General features: G+C 38.2%; 1 protein-coding gene across 2 annotated transcripts; it reads right to left on the reverse strand.

Moving 5' to 3' along the window:
• Window positions 1-875: 875 nt before the first annotated feature.
• Window positions 876-15,240, reverse strand: LOC143735419 (uncharacterized). 2 transcript variants are annotated; one of them, XM_077225553.1, is made up of 3 exons: window positions 15,201-15,240; window positions 14,373-14,614; window positions 876-3,053 (listed from the first exon to the last, which is right to left on the reverse strand). In XM_077225553.1, the coding sequence occupies exons 2-3, from the start codon at window positions 14,476-14,478 to the stop codon at window positions 1,504-1,506; spliced, it is 1,656 nt and encodes a 551-aa protein (XP_077081668.1). In that variant the 5' UTR covers window positions 14,479-14,614; window positions 15,201-15,240; the 3' UTR covers window positions 876-1,503. The 2 variants fall into 2 exon arrangements, with proteins under 2 accessions (XP_077081668.1, XP_077081669.1); XM_077225554.1 differs by having other exon boundaries at window positions 15,028-15,208.
• Window positions 15,241-16,267: the final 1,027 nt, after the last annotated feature.

The following is a 16,267-nucleotide window of genomic DNA, read 5'->3' on the forward strand; positions in this document are numbered from 1 at the left end:
CTCAGAAGTCACCAACTTTCTGCAGAGTCAATAGCTACAGACCTGCAAACTTCGTGTGGCCCTCAGATTAGCCCAAGAACAGTGCGTAGAGAGCTTCATGGAATGGGTTTCCATGGTCGAGCATCCAAGCCTTACATCAAGTGCAATGCAAAGCGTCAAATGCAGTGGTGTAAAGCATGACGCCACTGGACTCTAGAGCAGTGTATACGTGTTCTCTGGATTGACGAATCACGCTTCTCTGTCTGGCAATCAGATGGACGAGTCTTGGTTTGGCGGTTGCCGGGAGAACGGTACTTGCCTGACTACATTGTGGCCAACTGTAGTTTGGTGGAGAGGGGATTATGGTGTGGGGTTGTGCTTGGCCCCTTAGTTTCAGTGAAAGGAACTCTAAATGCTTCAGCATACCAAGACATTTTGGACAATTTCATGCTCCCAACTTTGTGGGAACAATTTGGGGATGAGCCACTTCCTGTTCCAACATGACTGGGCACCAGTGCACAAAGCAAGGTCCATAAAGACATGGATGAGCTAGTTTGGGGGGGAGAAACTTGACTGGCCTGCACAAAGTCCTGACCTCAAACCGATAGAACACCTTTGGGATGAATTAGAGCGGAGACTGTGAGCCAAATGCGCCTCTAGAAGAATAGTCAAAAATTCCCATAAACACACTACTAAACCTTGTGGAAAGCCTACCCAGAAGAGTTGAAGCTGCCATAGCTGCTAAGGGATGACCAACTCCATATTAAACCCTACGGATTAACAATGGGATGTCATTAAAGTTCATGTGCATGTAAAGGTAGATGTCCCAAAACATATAGTGTAGGTCAATTCAGCTGATTCAAAGATTATTACAAAGATATTTTCAAAAACTGAAGTGATTTAATTTTCTTATTTATTAGTTAGAATGGGTATAATTCAATATTTTAACAAAAATGCGAAAGCTAAACAAGTGATCAAAGCCTGATTAATCTCTGAAATAATCAATTAGCAGTCGATTAATCGTTCTAATAATCTTTGATTAATCGATTATCAAAATAATATCTGATACAGCACTAGCATCACAAATGGAAGTACAAGATCAGATCTCAAACTACTTTTTTTAATGAAAGATTCTTTCCACATGAATGCAGTGATACGGCTTCTCTCCAGTGTGGATCCTCTCATGTATTTCCAAATATATTGACCTTTTGAATCTCGTCACAGTGTGAACACTTATAAGGTGTTTCTGTAATGTGAACTGTCTGGTGCATGATCCTTCACTTCACAGCCTCTTTTCTGGTGTAATTTTAAAGAACTCAGCTCACTAAACCGCTTTCCACACAAATAACATATTTAAGGCTTCTCCTTTGTATGAATTTTCAGGTGGCGCTTTAGGAAATCTGCCCTAAACAATTTTTTTTACTGCACTAGTCACTGTTATATAGTCTTTCTCTAAAATGAGTATGCAGAAGATCAAGTGTTACTTTAAAAACACTTGATTTTCTGAAACTCTTCCCATATGGATCAAGTGTATGGCTTCACTCCAGTGTGGATTTTAATGTGTACGTTAAGGTTTCCTTTATGTGTGAAACTCTTCCCACATTGATCACATGTGTGCGGCTTCTCTCCAGTGTGGATTTTCATGTGTTCGTTAAGGTTTCCTTTTTGTGTGAAACTCTTCCCACACTGATCACAAGTGTGCATCTTCTCACCCGTGTGGATTTTCATGTGTTCATTAAGGTGCTCTTTTCGAGTGAAACTCTTCCTACATTGATCACATGTGTATGGCTTCTCTCCAGTGTGGATTTGCATGTGTTCATTAAGGGTTGATTTATGCGCAAAACTCTTTGCACACTTTTCACATGTGTAAGGCTTCTCTCCAGTGTGGGTTTTCATGTGTACGTTAAGGTTTCCTTTTAGTGTGAAGCTCTTCCCACACTGATCACATGCATGTGGCTTCTCTCCAGTGTGGACCCTCTCATGTATTTTCAGATATACTGACCGTTTGAATCTCTTGTCACAGTATGAACAATTGAAAGGTGTTTCTCTGGTGTGAACAGTCTGGTGCACTTTCAGTGCACCATCAGTAAAAAAAGTCTTCCCACACTCAGAACAAATATGATCCTTCACACCGCTGTGTCTTTTCTGGTGTATTTTTAATGCACCCATCTGACTAAAACTCTTTTCGCACATATAACAGACGTAAGGCTTCTCCTTTGTATGAACTTTCAGGTGTTCCTTCAGGAAATCTGCCCTAAAAAATGTTTTATCGCATTGGTCACAGTTGTGTAGTCTTTCTCTAGAATGAGTAAGCAGATGTACTTTAAAAACACTTGATTTTCTGAAACTCTTTCCACATTGATCACATGTGTACGGCTTTTCTCCAGTGTGGATTCTCATGTGATCATTAAGCTGTCTTTTTTGCGTGAAACTCTTCCCACATTGATCACATGGATACGGCTTCTCTCCAGTGTGGATTTTCAAGTGATCCTTAAGGGTTCCTTTTTGTGTGAAACTCTTATCACACTGATCACATGCGTATGGCTTCTCCCCGGTATGGATTTTCAGGTGTTCATTAAGGTTTCTTTTTATTGTGAAAATCTTCTCGCAGTGATCACATGAGTACGGCTTCTCTCCAGTGTGGATCCTCATGTGTTCGTTAAGGATTACTTTTTGTGTGAAACTCTTCCCACACTGATCGCATATGTGCGGCTTCTCTCCAGTGTGGATTTTCATATGCTTGTTAAGGTTTCCTTTTTGTGTGAAACTCTTCCCACATTGACCACATGTGTACGGCTTCTCTCCAGTGTGGATCCTTATGTGCTCGTTAAAGGTTTTTTTTTGTGAGAAGCTCTTCCCACACTGATTACATGTGAAAGGCTTCTCTCCAGTGTGAATTCTAATGTGAAGTTCAAGACTTTGCTTGTATGGGAAACTCTTTCCACACTCAGGGCAAGTGAAACATAATTTGTCTCTTTTCAATGAGGGACTCAAGGATTTATCTTCAGTTTTGACATGATGTTTCTTCCCCACTTCAAATGATTCTTCAATCTCCATGTTCTCTTCTATCAGGTCTAAAATGAAAGTTAAAAAAAAATCATTAATAATAAATTGATTTTCAGTAGATAATAGGGTTGGGCCGATGGACGATATTATCGTCCATCGTGATGGCTGACATACATCACGATGTTTAGCCGGCATCGCAAAGCCCGCAAAGCCCGCAAAGCCCGCACACTGATGATTGGAGGCTCTGTCGAGAGACTGCATCTACTTTTGATTGACAGCGATTTTGTACAATAAAAAGTCGCTGACGCAGAAGCTATTCGAGCTCAGTCCCATCGTGGATTTTGTGTACTTGAAAGACAAACTGCTGTAACCTATTTCTTGGTATTTGCTTGGCGAAATTGCTAGCCAATTTTCATCATACATTTCAGTTTAACCTAATTCCCACATATTTAGGCGATATGGCCTAAAAAAAAAATTCCAGATTTTTTCACAAAAAATCTGATTTATGATTTAAATCGATTTTTTTCTCTCCCTACTTAAAATCAATCTGCAGATGACAAAGAAATTGTTCAAAACAGGTTTTAACTTTATTTTGTTTTAATATTCCCTTCTGGGATTTGATTTCGATTAAAGTGCAATCAGAAACAACAAGCCAAAAAGACAAGAGGACAGGCCCTGTCTTTGAAAACAATGAAAATGTAACATAAAATAAAATGGGTGGATTGGGATTGGGGGGATGTGTAAAAAAAAAAAAAAAACTTGCATCACAATAAGTATATTGTGATTGTCAAATTATTTATTATTTGGTAACTAAACATCATCTTATTAAGTTTACTGGTATGCTACTGTTTTCATTATTGCTTAACACAAATTTCACAATTTCATTTCAATTCTTGTGATTTGATTCTGATCTTGATTCAATATAAATTCCTTTGGATACATAGGTACAGTAGATACGTTAATGTGTTCATTGTTCTTAAAAAAAAAAAAAAAAAATATTCACCTAATGCTGTAAACATACAGAGACCCCTATCAGCTGGTATTATTAAAGGTTAAAACTAACTCAAATTAAATATAATGCGTTTTTTATAATAACAACGTTATACTATTTTAATGATATAGGTAAAAATATAATAAATGTGTAATATAGTTATCATATTTAGCAAAATACTCCTCTATAGCAATTATTTTAAGTCCAACTAACATGCGTGCTATGGGTCATTAAAAGGCATCCTGAGGTAAATGTAACGTTACGTGACATATGTTGTTCTCCAGCTGTTTTATGGACATCTTTCTGCGGTTGAAAAACACTGATCGATCGATTTTATTACATTTCGGTAAGTTGGTAGTAAAGAGTAACAGATGATCGGTTCACGTGCCGCTTGAACTGAGATCTGCCAGCGTTCTTTCACGTCAAATTTACAAGCGCCAAAACGGTGTTATTGTTTGAATTTCATAATAAAATTGACAGAATCTGAGAGCTGAGAATCTGTTTCATATCGATAGTAACCTGCTCTGTCTTGTCTGTCGGTGTCAGTGTCCTCTTTGCTTCGCAATTTTTCTCTGCGTGAGAAAAGGGATGTGTGGCGTGTAGGGATGCTAACCGATGACCGTTTGACCGATGGTTGACCGTCTCAATGTTAACCGATCAAAGTTGTCGGTAGTCGGATAAAAAAAAAGTGATCTCTAAATTATGCTATTATAGACAGTGGATTAAACGCTACTACAGTTAGCCATCTCATTCCAAGATATTTTTGTGTGAGGTGAACAAATCCCTCACACTCAATTTTTCATAACTCGCCTGTTTGTACTTAATAAACCAATAAAAACATTTGGCGCGAGGTCACAGCGTTTGGGTTCGCGCGCTCACAAGGTTTGCGAAAAGTAAAGGCTACAGGTTAAAACACTGGAGGTTAGAGCCAGGGCAGACGACACAATGAAACGTAGTTTATGGGACCATTTCACCAAAAAGAATGACACAGTAAGTTGCAACTTGTGTGATAGAGTGCTTAAATACAGTAGTAATACTGTAGAAATACATTACATCTACATTTCAGTGGTAACAGATAAGGTGATGATGATCATCATCTTTCTTTATTATTGTTAGCACTAACGTTACCTCAAACTAAAGCGGAGTCTCTTCGGAGCTGTCATTTTCTTAAATGAGCCGCTGCAATGTTTCAAATGAGCTTCTAACGCTAGACTAACGCCTTTATTTTCCACGCGATCACCTTGTACCCCAACCATTTCAAAACTAAGGAGCCATTTGTCCTCCGATTACATACAAGCTCCTCGGCGCCGCGTTTGCGGGAATCATGTTTCGCGCTGTAGGGTATTTTAAAAAAGTGATGTGAGTGGAAGTGCTGCGCCGGGGCAGTGTGTGTGTGTGTGTGTGTGTGTGTGTGTGTGTGTGTGTGTGTGTGTGTGTGTGTGTGTGTGTGAGCGGGAGGCAGAGAGAGATGCGACAGAGTTGCGAAATTGCAGGAGCGGCTCGAAATGGCTGTTATTTCAAATAGCGTGGCATATTTTAAACTAATCGGTTAACCGGTTTCAACCGGCTAACGAGGCTCGGTGGTCGGTCAAGAAAATTTTTAGTTTTCGCCATCCCTAGTGGCGTGAGAGTGTAAAAAGTGACAAAATTGCGTCTCTCACAGTGAACTCGTTTGAGTTGGCAGGCCTGCAGATTCAGCTTGTAAATGTTTTTCGGCGGGTGTGCTTCTGCTGCCGCGGTCTTGTTCATTTGCCATGTTGTTTGTGTATCTCTATCATGGCAAGCGCTGAGCCCAGTCGGAACTACGGGAGCCCAGAGGGGAGCGTCGGCGGTTGTTAAAGAGAAAACCGATTTTCATTAAAAAAAAAAAATTGGCGTAAACTACACATTCGAGTTCATCGATAAAATCGATTTATCGCCCAGCCCTAGCTGGTAGTGTTTCGAGGCCGCGAGGGCCGGTCTGATAATAGTTATAAACTGCAAGTTCTTAGCAACACCATCCGGCGGCCTGGTGTGCGGCCGCTGCCCTCTTGTCAAACTGTGCAGCCTCTCTGGCTCAACCCATAAATAAATGCATCGATCCGCAAATTTTGTTTGAGTTCTTAAATGGTCTAGTGGTGGATCTTTTGCCAAGTGTGCCAGAGGTTACGGGTTCTAATTCGCTCTCGTATAGTTTTTTTTCTCTCATCAAAACTGAATATGTTCATCAGTTGTTACAGTCTATATCAAGCAGGGACACGTTTGTGTGCATTTTATTTTGTGATTTCACCGGAATAAATAGAGTCTCCGCAACGGTGATAGATTGAAAACCGAGTGAAGACTTTCATTTGAAAGTCATGTGTCTAGTGTCTGTAAAACCGCATTTTTCCATCTTAAAAATATATCTAAATTACGTCATATGCTCTCATTGACAAATGCGGAACAACTAGTTCATGCGTTCATGACATCAAGGCTAGATTATTGTAATGCTCTACTGGGTGGTTGCCCTGCACGCTTAATAAACAAACTACAGCTAATTCAAAACGCAGCCGCTAGAGTTCTTACCAGAACCAGGAAGTACGACCATATTAGCCCGGTTCTGTCAACACTGCATTGGCTCCCTATTAAACATCGTATACATTTTAAAATATTGCTTGATTACTTACAAAGCACTAAATGGTTTAGCTCCCCAGTACTTGAGCGAGCTCTTAACGCATTATAGTCCTTCACGTCTATTGCGATCTCAAAACTCCGGCCAGTTGATAATACCTAGAATATATAAATCGACTGCTGGCGGTAGATCCTTTTCCTATTTAGCACCAAAACTTTGGAACAATCTTCCTAACATTGTCCGGGAAGCTGACACAGTCTGTCAGTTCAAAGCTAGACTAAAAACACATCTCTTTGACCTAGCATTCACATAACACTCTATAGCCTTCTATAATTCAATATTAGGCTGCTTAGATTAGGTCAGCCGGAACTGGGAACACTTCCCTCATATCCTGATGTACTCGTTACATCATAAGAAGAATGGCATCTACGCTAATTTTAGTGTCTTCGTTTATCCCGAGGTTTTCCCGCAGCCTGCTGGATCCAGGCCGTATCCAGATCTGACGAAGGACTTACGCCTGGACCTGATGACAATGCAGTGCTGAAGTGCCAACTAGCCTCTCCCTATGGAGGATCCCTATACCACTCTACAGATAAAGCGTTGTGGAATTTTTCGGTTCGCATACCTACCCAAAGTGATAAGATAAAATAAAAATTCTGCATCAAAATTTATAGACAAGTAGTTTGTTTAGGCATGGTTTGTAAGGAATTACAAACCTGTGCACATATATTCAAACGCACATAACTATAGAATAAATTCTTAATGCGCATGTGAACACCATCAGCGTCTATCACAGGTTCACGTTTAAAGTCTGTTTAGAGAGAATGGTGTCGTCTTAGCGGCCCCTAATTTAATAACAAATGATCATTTAGACGGAAGTGAATCAATCAAAACTAACTTAAGCTGGAAAAAACATTTTTCAAGAGCCACTATAAAACCAAACCAATCTCTGTTACCTTAAATTATATGTTTATCTCTGTAAAGCTGCATTCTGCAATCTACATTGTTAAAAGCGCTATATAAATGAGGATGACTTGAAGACTGCGCGAGCCGCAAGAGAACACTGTATCCATGCAACTGATCACAGCTTGATTTCAAAAACACCACATTTTAGCGCTAGCTCTCTTATTTAAAGGGATAGTTCACCCAAAAATGAAAATTCTGTCAGTAATTACTCACCCTCATGTTGTTCCAACCCCGTAAGACCTTCGTTCATCTTCGTAACACGAATTAAGATATTTTTGATGAAATCTGAGAGTTGGATCACTCCTCCATAGGCTTCTAAGGGATTGAAACTTGCCAGCCTCGAAAAGTTATTAAAGACATTGTTAAAATAGTCCAAGTGACTACAGTGGCTCAATCTTAAGTTTATCAAGCGACGAGAATATTTTTTGTGCGCAAAAAACAAACAAAAATAACGACTTTATTTCAATTATTAATTTCCTTCTCTGTGGGCCTCTAGTCAGTTAACTTAGTGTGATAGCATAGTGCTACGTCACACGTAGGCTCACTATTGGCTGACGCTGGTCATGTGTGTGATGCGTGTGACGTACAACAACAGAAGCTTATGCTATTACACTAGTGAACTGACTCGAGGCCCACAGAGAAGGAAATGAATAGTTGAAATAAAGTCGTTATTTTTGGGGATTTTTGCGCACAAAAAGTATTCTCGTCATTTGATAAACTTAAGATTGAGCCTTGGACTATTTTAACCTGTCTTTAATAACTTTTCGGGGCTGGCAAGTTTCAATCCCTTAGAAGCCAATGGAGGAGTGATCCAGCTCTCAGATTTCATCAAAAATATCTTAATTCGTGTTCCGAAGATGAACGAAGGTCTTACGGGGTTGGAACAAAATGAGGGTGAGTAATTACTGACAAAATTTTCATTTTTGGGAGAACTATCTCTTTAATAGCAAACTAGCTAAATGAATGCTCTGCTAGTTAACTGGAGATGTTTTATTTATTTGTATTAGGTACATCAGTGCCTCGATGTTTCAAAAAGTTGTGGGGGGACAATATCGACCCTGAGAAAAAGTGGTGGGACACGACTTCACTGGATCTAAACAAATCAATCTAACCATAGATGTGACCAGTAGTGGTGGCGTTCTTAATCTATTTAAAATAATTTTGCAAGGGTTCTTGCAACAAAAAAATAAATTCACCAAAAAATGGAGAGAGATATGAATCTAATAATCTCTATCCACCCTCTCTCTTTCTCTACCTCACTCTCTAAATGCCCACAAAATCTGACTGAGCAACCCAGAAAAAAGCTAAGTTATAGATAGATACAGATATGGAAGTTGTTAGTTATTTGTATTTTTTGTTGCTGTGCACTTTACTACCTGTGGTCCTTATTAGAAAAACTGATGGCTGACTGACTCAAAACAATATTTTGGCTATAGCCTTTTTTGTTGCAGTTTTTAGTTTAAAGTAGTCTAAAGCTAAATTTAAAGACTCAGATGTTCTATCTTTTATCTTTTTTATTTTATATTCTACAGGAAAGTTGTATTTGTCAAGCCCTAAGCTGTTCCCAGTAACCAAGCACAGGCTGCTAAGTTAATATCCTGGACATGTTGCTTGCAAATAAATACACAGTTGTCAATTCATGATATGTTGTCTTCTCTTAATTGTAATACTTAATGTACATTGTTGTTAAATATAGTTTAATAAATAATGCTATATGATAAATAGAAGGCTTCAAATAGACCCTGTAATCGGTAATGGGGTGATACAGCTTCCAGTAATCGGGGATCGTGATCGGCCCCAAAAATCCTGATCGGAGCACCGCTAGTATTCTAGGTTAGAAGTTTTTTGTCCAATAATTAGAATATCTGTTTTTTCAGAATTAAGTAGTAGGAAATTGCTAGTCATCCAGTTTTTTATATCAGCTATGCATTCCATTAAATTTGAGAATTGGTAAGTTGCGTCAGGGCGTGAATAAATATAGAGTTGAGTATCATCAGCATAACAGTGAAAACTAATGCCATGCTTCCTTATGATATAACCCAAGGGTAGCATGTACAGAGTGAACAGCAACGGTCCTAGTACTGAGCCTTGTGGTACTACATACTGAACTTGTGATCGATAAGACATCTCATTTACTGCTATAAACTGATAACGGTCAGATAAGTAAGATTTAAACCATGCTAATGCAATTCCACTAATGCCAACATCATTTTTGAGTCTATTTAAAAGAATGTTGTGATTAATAGTATCAAATGCCGCACTAAGATCGAGGAACACTAATAGAGTAACACTAGCAATGATAAGAGCAAATCATTTTTTACTCTAATGAGCTGTCTCAGTACTATGGTACGGTCTAAATCCTGACTGGAAATCCTCACAGATACGATATCTTTCTAAAAAGGATCATAGTTGTAAGGATACTGGCTTTTTTTAGTATCTTTGCACTGCACTGATCTTCAACAAACTCGTCCCCATACACGCGTGATGACTCGATCTTCGACCAGATGAACTGCATAATATAATGTTCCGACCCAATCTGACTTCTGACCTGTAATACGGCCTAAATCATTATCATACACTGTTCGTTCGTTGGCCAGAGGAGAATTGGCCCTCTGACTGAGCCTGGTTTCTCCCAAGGTTATTTTTTTTCTCCATTCTGTCACCTGATGAAGTTTAGGTTCCTTGAAACCCTCACCTTTTTGCCTTTTTTCGCCTTTGTCGCCATTGGCTTTTGGCTTGCTTAGTTTGGGACATTTAATTTTTTATTTAACAATATTAACAATATTTTCCTGTTATCTCTGTAAAGCTGCTTTGAAACAATCTGCATTGTAAAAAGCGCTACATAAATAAAGGTGGCTATAGGGTCTAACATACATGTTGTCGATTTAGATGATTTAACGAGTTTAGAATTCTTCCTCTCCGATATTTAAACTTGTCCTCAAGGAGACTATAATGCACTGCCTGATGCGATACTGTAGTAGACGGTTGCATAGTTAGTAAAATGCTTTCAATAGTAAAATGTTTTCAAGTACGTCACAAATCTTTTTCCAGCACTTCAAAACTCAAATATTATCATCTTTAAATATTATTTTTAATGTGATGACCAAAACATTATTTGTTCAGCCTTCAAAGATTACCCTCATTTATAAAACTAAAAGTTTCAAGATGTAGGAAAACTCAATTCATGGTTCGGTTCGATACGACACAGTGGTGTCAAAGTTAGATACGTTTTCGATACAGCAAAAAGAAAGAAATGCCAGAGAAATTTCCTTGATTTAAAAAAATATATATTTATTGAATGAAAAAATATTTTTAAATAAGTGTGAGTTTTCCTACATCTTGAAACTTTTAGTTTTATAAATGAGGGTAATCTTTGAAGGCTGAACAAATAATGTTTTGGTCATCACATTAAAAATAACATTTAAATATGATAATATTTGAGTTTTGAAGTGCTGGAAAAAGATTTGTGACGTACTTGAAAGCATTTTACTATTCCTGCCAAACTTCTATGGTTACAGTTAGTGTTACTAATTAAATCCATGGTGTATGTTGCTGATCTGTGGACTTAAAGCCTATAAGTAGTTCATTCATGGCACAATGTTTCTCCTGGTTTCCACGTCAGCGCTGTTAGATCTGTTAATAACGGAGAAATTTGAATGCTTCTCACTTGACCTCGCAGCTATGTTATTACCTCAGTGGAAAATTCAAATGCTTACTTTACTGGATCTCTTAGCGCTGTGTAGTAACAAGTGTCGCTTGATCAAGATCAGCGCTGCACTGACATTAGTCCAAACCATGGTGTTGGGCAACGCTGTGGTGGTCGCGCCAGCGATGCGGGCGATGTACGCGCATAAATTAATTTAAATATTGAACGCTATATCAAACATTTTTTATATCGTTACAGACAATGGCGTACCTTCGATAAATACGATACCGTTTTATCGCCCAGTCCTATGGTTTAGCTCCCCAGTACTTGAGTGAGCTTTTAACGCATTAGTCCTTCACGTCTATTGCGATCTCAAAATTATGGCCAGTTAATAATACATAGAATATCAAAATCGACTGCTGGCGATAGATCCTTTTCCTATTTAGCACCTAAACTCTGGAACAGCCTTCCTAAAATTGTCTGGGAAGCAGACATACTCTGTCAGTTAAAATCTAGACTAAAAACACATCTCTTTAACCTGACATACAAAATGGTATACACTCACTTAAAGGATTATTAGGAACACCTGTTTAATTTCTCATTAATGCAATTATCTAATCAACCAATCACATGCATTTAGGGGTGTGGTCCTGGTCAAGACAATCTCCTGAACTCCAAACTGAATGTCAGAATGGGAAAGAATTTTGGGCCGGTCTGAGTATTTCACAATCTGCTCAGTTACTGGGATTTTCACGCACAACCATTTCTAGGGTTTACAAAGAATGGTGTGAAAAGGGAAAAACATCCAGTATGCAGCAGTCCTGTGGGCGAAAATGCCTTGTTGATGCTAGAGGTCAGAGGTGAATGGGCCGACTGATTCAAGCTGATAGAAGAGCAACTTTGACTTGAATAACCACTCGTTTACAACCGAGGTATGTAGCAAAGCATTTGTGAAGCCACAACACGCACAACCTTGAGGCGGATGGGCTACAACAGCAGAAGACCCCACCGGGTACCACTCATCTCCACTACAAATAGGAAAAAGAGGCTGCAATTTGCAACAGCTTACCAAAATTGGACAGTTCGAAGACCGGAAAAATGTTGCCTGGTCTGATGAGTCAATTTCTGTTGAGACATTCAGATGGTAGAGTCAGAATTTGGCATAAACAGAATGAGAACATGGATCCATCATGCCTTGTTACCACTGTGCAGGCTGGTGGTGGTGGTGTAATGGTGTGGGGGATGTTCTCTTGGCACACTTTAAGCCCCTTAGTGCCAATTGGGCATCGTTTAAATGCCACGGCCTACCTGGGCATTGTTTCTGACCATGTCCATCCCTTTATGGCCACCATGTACCCATCCTCTGATGGCTACTTCCAGTAGGATAATGCACCATGTCACAAAGCTCGAATCATTTCAAATTGGTTTCTTGAACATGACAATGAGTTCACTGTACTAAAATGAGACCAGATCTCAACCCAATAGAGCATCTTTGGGATGTGGTGGAACGGGAGCTTCGAGCTCCTGGATGTGCATCTTACAAATCTCCATCAACTGCAAGATGCTATCCTATCAATATGGGCCAACATTTCTAAAGAATGTTTTCAGCACCTTGTTGAATCAATGCCACGTAGAATTAAGGCAGTTCTGAAGGCGAAGATCATGATGTGTGGCGTGAGAGCGGCATGGCTTGTCAGACATAGCAACAGTAACTAAAGTGGGAGTGGACAATAAGGACTGCCCGAATGGCAAGAGTTGACAGAACAGTCACTGTCCCGATCGGGCCAGTACTGCATTGTCATGAAAGTTTATCATTTACATGTTTTTAAGCCTTGCCAATGTAAACATTCAAGAACAAAAAAAATATGAAAGAGAATTCAATTCGGTACTCATGTCATTGAAAGTGAGCGCCCAGAAAGCCGTGTCTGACAGCGATGCAAATACTGAATTGATTTCTCCTTCACATCTTGTGCTTCAATGGACTATTTAGTTTTTATCATTGAGACATTGACTAATTATTGATTAATGTGATGAGACAAATTATTTTGTAATCATTCTATTCAAATTAATATATTTTTTAAACAGACTAGAGCAAAGTACATTTTGTCAGAACCTCTAGTTTGCATGTTATTTTGTTTAATTGTCTAATTTTTTTTCTTCAGAATTGTGGGAGAATCGCGATCTCCATTTTACACAGAAACAATTGTGATTCTCAATTTATCCAGAATAGTGCAGCTCTACTATAAAAAGACGCTGCAGCGGAAATCCGTCACTTATTCACACAATTACTATTTTCTATATGGTGAATGGCACATAATGCAATACATAGGGAACATGTAGAAACATTATTTCTTAGATTTTTCTTATTGGTAATTCACTGTCACGTGGGCAAAGGTGATCACTTCCGTTTTCTTTATTATTTCCTTTGGCAAATTTTTTGGGCTAGTGTTGGAATGGGCAAGTAACGGGAGCCAACTTTCTGTTGACCGTTTTGTGTTGACTAAATCATAGTTGCATATGTAAAGCTAAAATAGAAATCAAGGTAAGATCGTCAAAACAGAAATCAAGGTAAGATCGTCAGTCTTCCTTTAAGTAATGAAATGACGACCGAGTGCAAGCAAGTTACGAGCGAACCGCAGCCACGCGCACACAGTGTGTACCAGTCCAGAGACAAGATTGCACAGTGCGGGTCATATGCATAAGTCGGTGCAGACCACAAAACATATCAGACCCATTAGAATTCCACACAATATGCTGTATTGTAAAGCGTTATGGAGGAGATTAGGAGGAGAAACGGTTAGATAGACTTGACTACTGACGAGTAGAAGAGATAAACGTAATAATATAAATGTAACAAATTATGATTATAACAAATTATGAATGTGTCATGCACCATCATAAATTAATTTTTTTTTAAACTAAACATCCTCAGCATCATTACGTTCACTAATTTGCTTTAGTAACAGTTTCATAATAAATCTAAAATGGGAATCTATTACACTGTGGATGTCATAAGCTGTCAAATGCTATTAGCTATTTTAAAAGTGGGGAGGAGCTGCTCAATATGTCCCAGGCTGCCTTCCTGTTTCAATGGAAAATACGTCAACACACTGAATAACGCTGCACATTTCAAAGCACCTCAGTGGGCCTTTAAGATTTATAACCTTATTGAAGAATCAAGAATGAAGACCAACCTCTTTGTTCTTCAGGATCTTCCTGTTTTATTCTGCAGGGTTCTGGATCACTGCTTTGTTCTCCTTTATCTTCCCGTTTTATTCTGCAGGGTTCTGGATCATTCATGGTTTCAATGTTTTTTCGCAAACTCTATATTCTTCATGTGTAGGCTGATGGGAATATGTCAGCATTTATTGGTAAATCGCTGTGAGTGGAGCTTCACTGAAGGTGAATTGTTGTGGTAGGAGCAGATCTGCAAAACCTAATAATAAATCAGTTATTGAACATGTATGCTTTCATTAATTCACACTTAAAGCATTTTGTTAGTTTATCTATCCAAATATCAAAATTTTAGTATTTCATTAGTTTTAAAACAAATTCACATATTTTACAAAGCTATACTTTGTCTGTGGACCAATCTATTTTTAACATTATTATCCATTAAATCTGGATCTGAAATGTAAAGCCTCTTCGTGTCAGAACTAGACATTAATGTTAAAAGTAGATTAACCAACAAACAAAAGATAAATCGAGATAATTCCATTTTAATTCCCCTCACAGATCATACTTTGACTTTTGATCAAATGACATTGTCAATGTCAGTAAATACCATTAAAAAACATACAATAATCGCTCAGAGTAATGCATTTAACATACATAACGTTAGTTCCTTACATCGTTGCCTGCAAGGCTAAATGTTTGTCAGTGAGCAGACACCAGAAAAAAATGCACAAATAGCTCTGTAGCAGATGAATATAGAATACAGAAAAGACCCTGTATATTTTTGCTTTAACAAGCTGTTATTTTTAATAATTGTATAAACATACGAAGCACCATGAACTGCTTACCTCACATCAAAAGAGTGACGTCTTCTTCTTGTTTTATGGCGGATCGCAGACACACAGTATATTGTGTAAATTATCGCCACCTATCGCCCGGGTAGACCATGGACCCTTTTCACAGACTGTGATGACGCGTTTTAACCTGTTGCATTGTAAATTCTGTAAAGTTTTTTATATTACATTTTTTTAAGTATGTACATTTATAACACTAGGCTATACTTTGTATTAAATTACCTTTGCATCAAATTACAAAAAAACTAGTTAACGTTGCTGTGAGGGCAGTGGCGGATTAATGCTTCCTTCTCGTCCTATTCACGCACTGAAAAAAATAAATCTGAGTGAATGTAAATGTTATGTAATTAAAATGTGTGATATTAACAATAAAATGTTACGTTTGTATCTTTACATAATATATCTGTTTTCGAATTCATCTGCATTTGTTCAAAACACAAGACAATGTGCATTATTTTCCTTTACAAAATTAATCTAAGTAATCCCAGCCAATCTTTTTAGGTACACACACACAACAAGCAATACCTTGTTTAATTTACTCAGTGCAAAAAACTACTCCCCTTCCTGCTTTGTTGGTCTGGAAACCCCTTGCATTCCAAACGAAGAGGTACACGAGGACTGAACCTAAGGTAAGAATAAAGTTAGCAAAGTAGGCTAACAGTTAATGTTACTTGGGTTTGTACATTCTTTTCAGTTTTCGAATTGTTATACAAAAATTAGGCTTTAAATGTAATTTGAAGATAGCGTTGTTGTAAATGGATTTTCTAATTACCGTTAATTACCATGTGGCAACGCTGGCATGGCTATTATGTTGTGTAGCCTAACATTAATTTAAACTTTGCAAGTGGCGATAAAAAAGTTTGTTCTAGTGTAATTTAAAGCTAACGTTAGAATCCAGCAATAAAAGGGATGTAACGTTAGTGTAAGCACGTGGATTTTTAGGGCAGCCATGAATAATGTAGGGTATTAACATCGTTAGTTTTTTTTCCAACCTCCCTATTTTATTCTTTAACAAATATGTATTTGTGTTTAAGTGACTGATGGGAACAAAAATCTTTGAA

Source organism: Siphateles boraxobius, unplaced genomic scaffold, assembly GCF_051911475.1.
Source record: "Siphateles boraxobius isolate OS27281-9 unplaced genomic scaffold, OSU_SipBor_1 13, whole genome shotgun sequence".
NCBI lineage: Eukaryota > Metazoa > Chordata > Actinopteri > Cypriniformes > Leuciscidae > Siphateles > Siphateles boraxobius.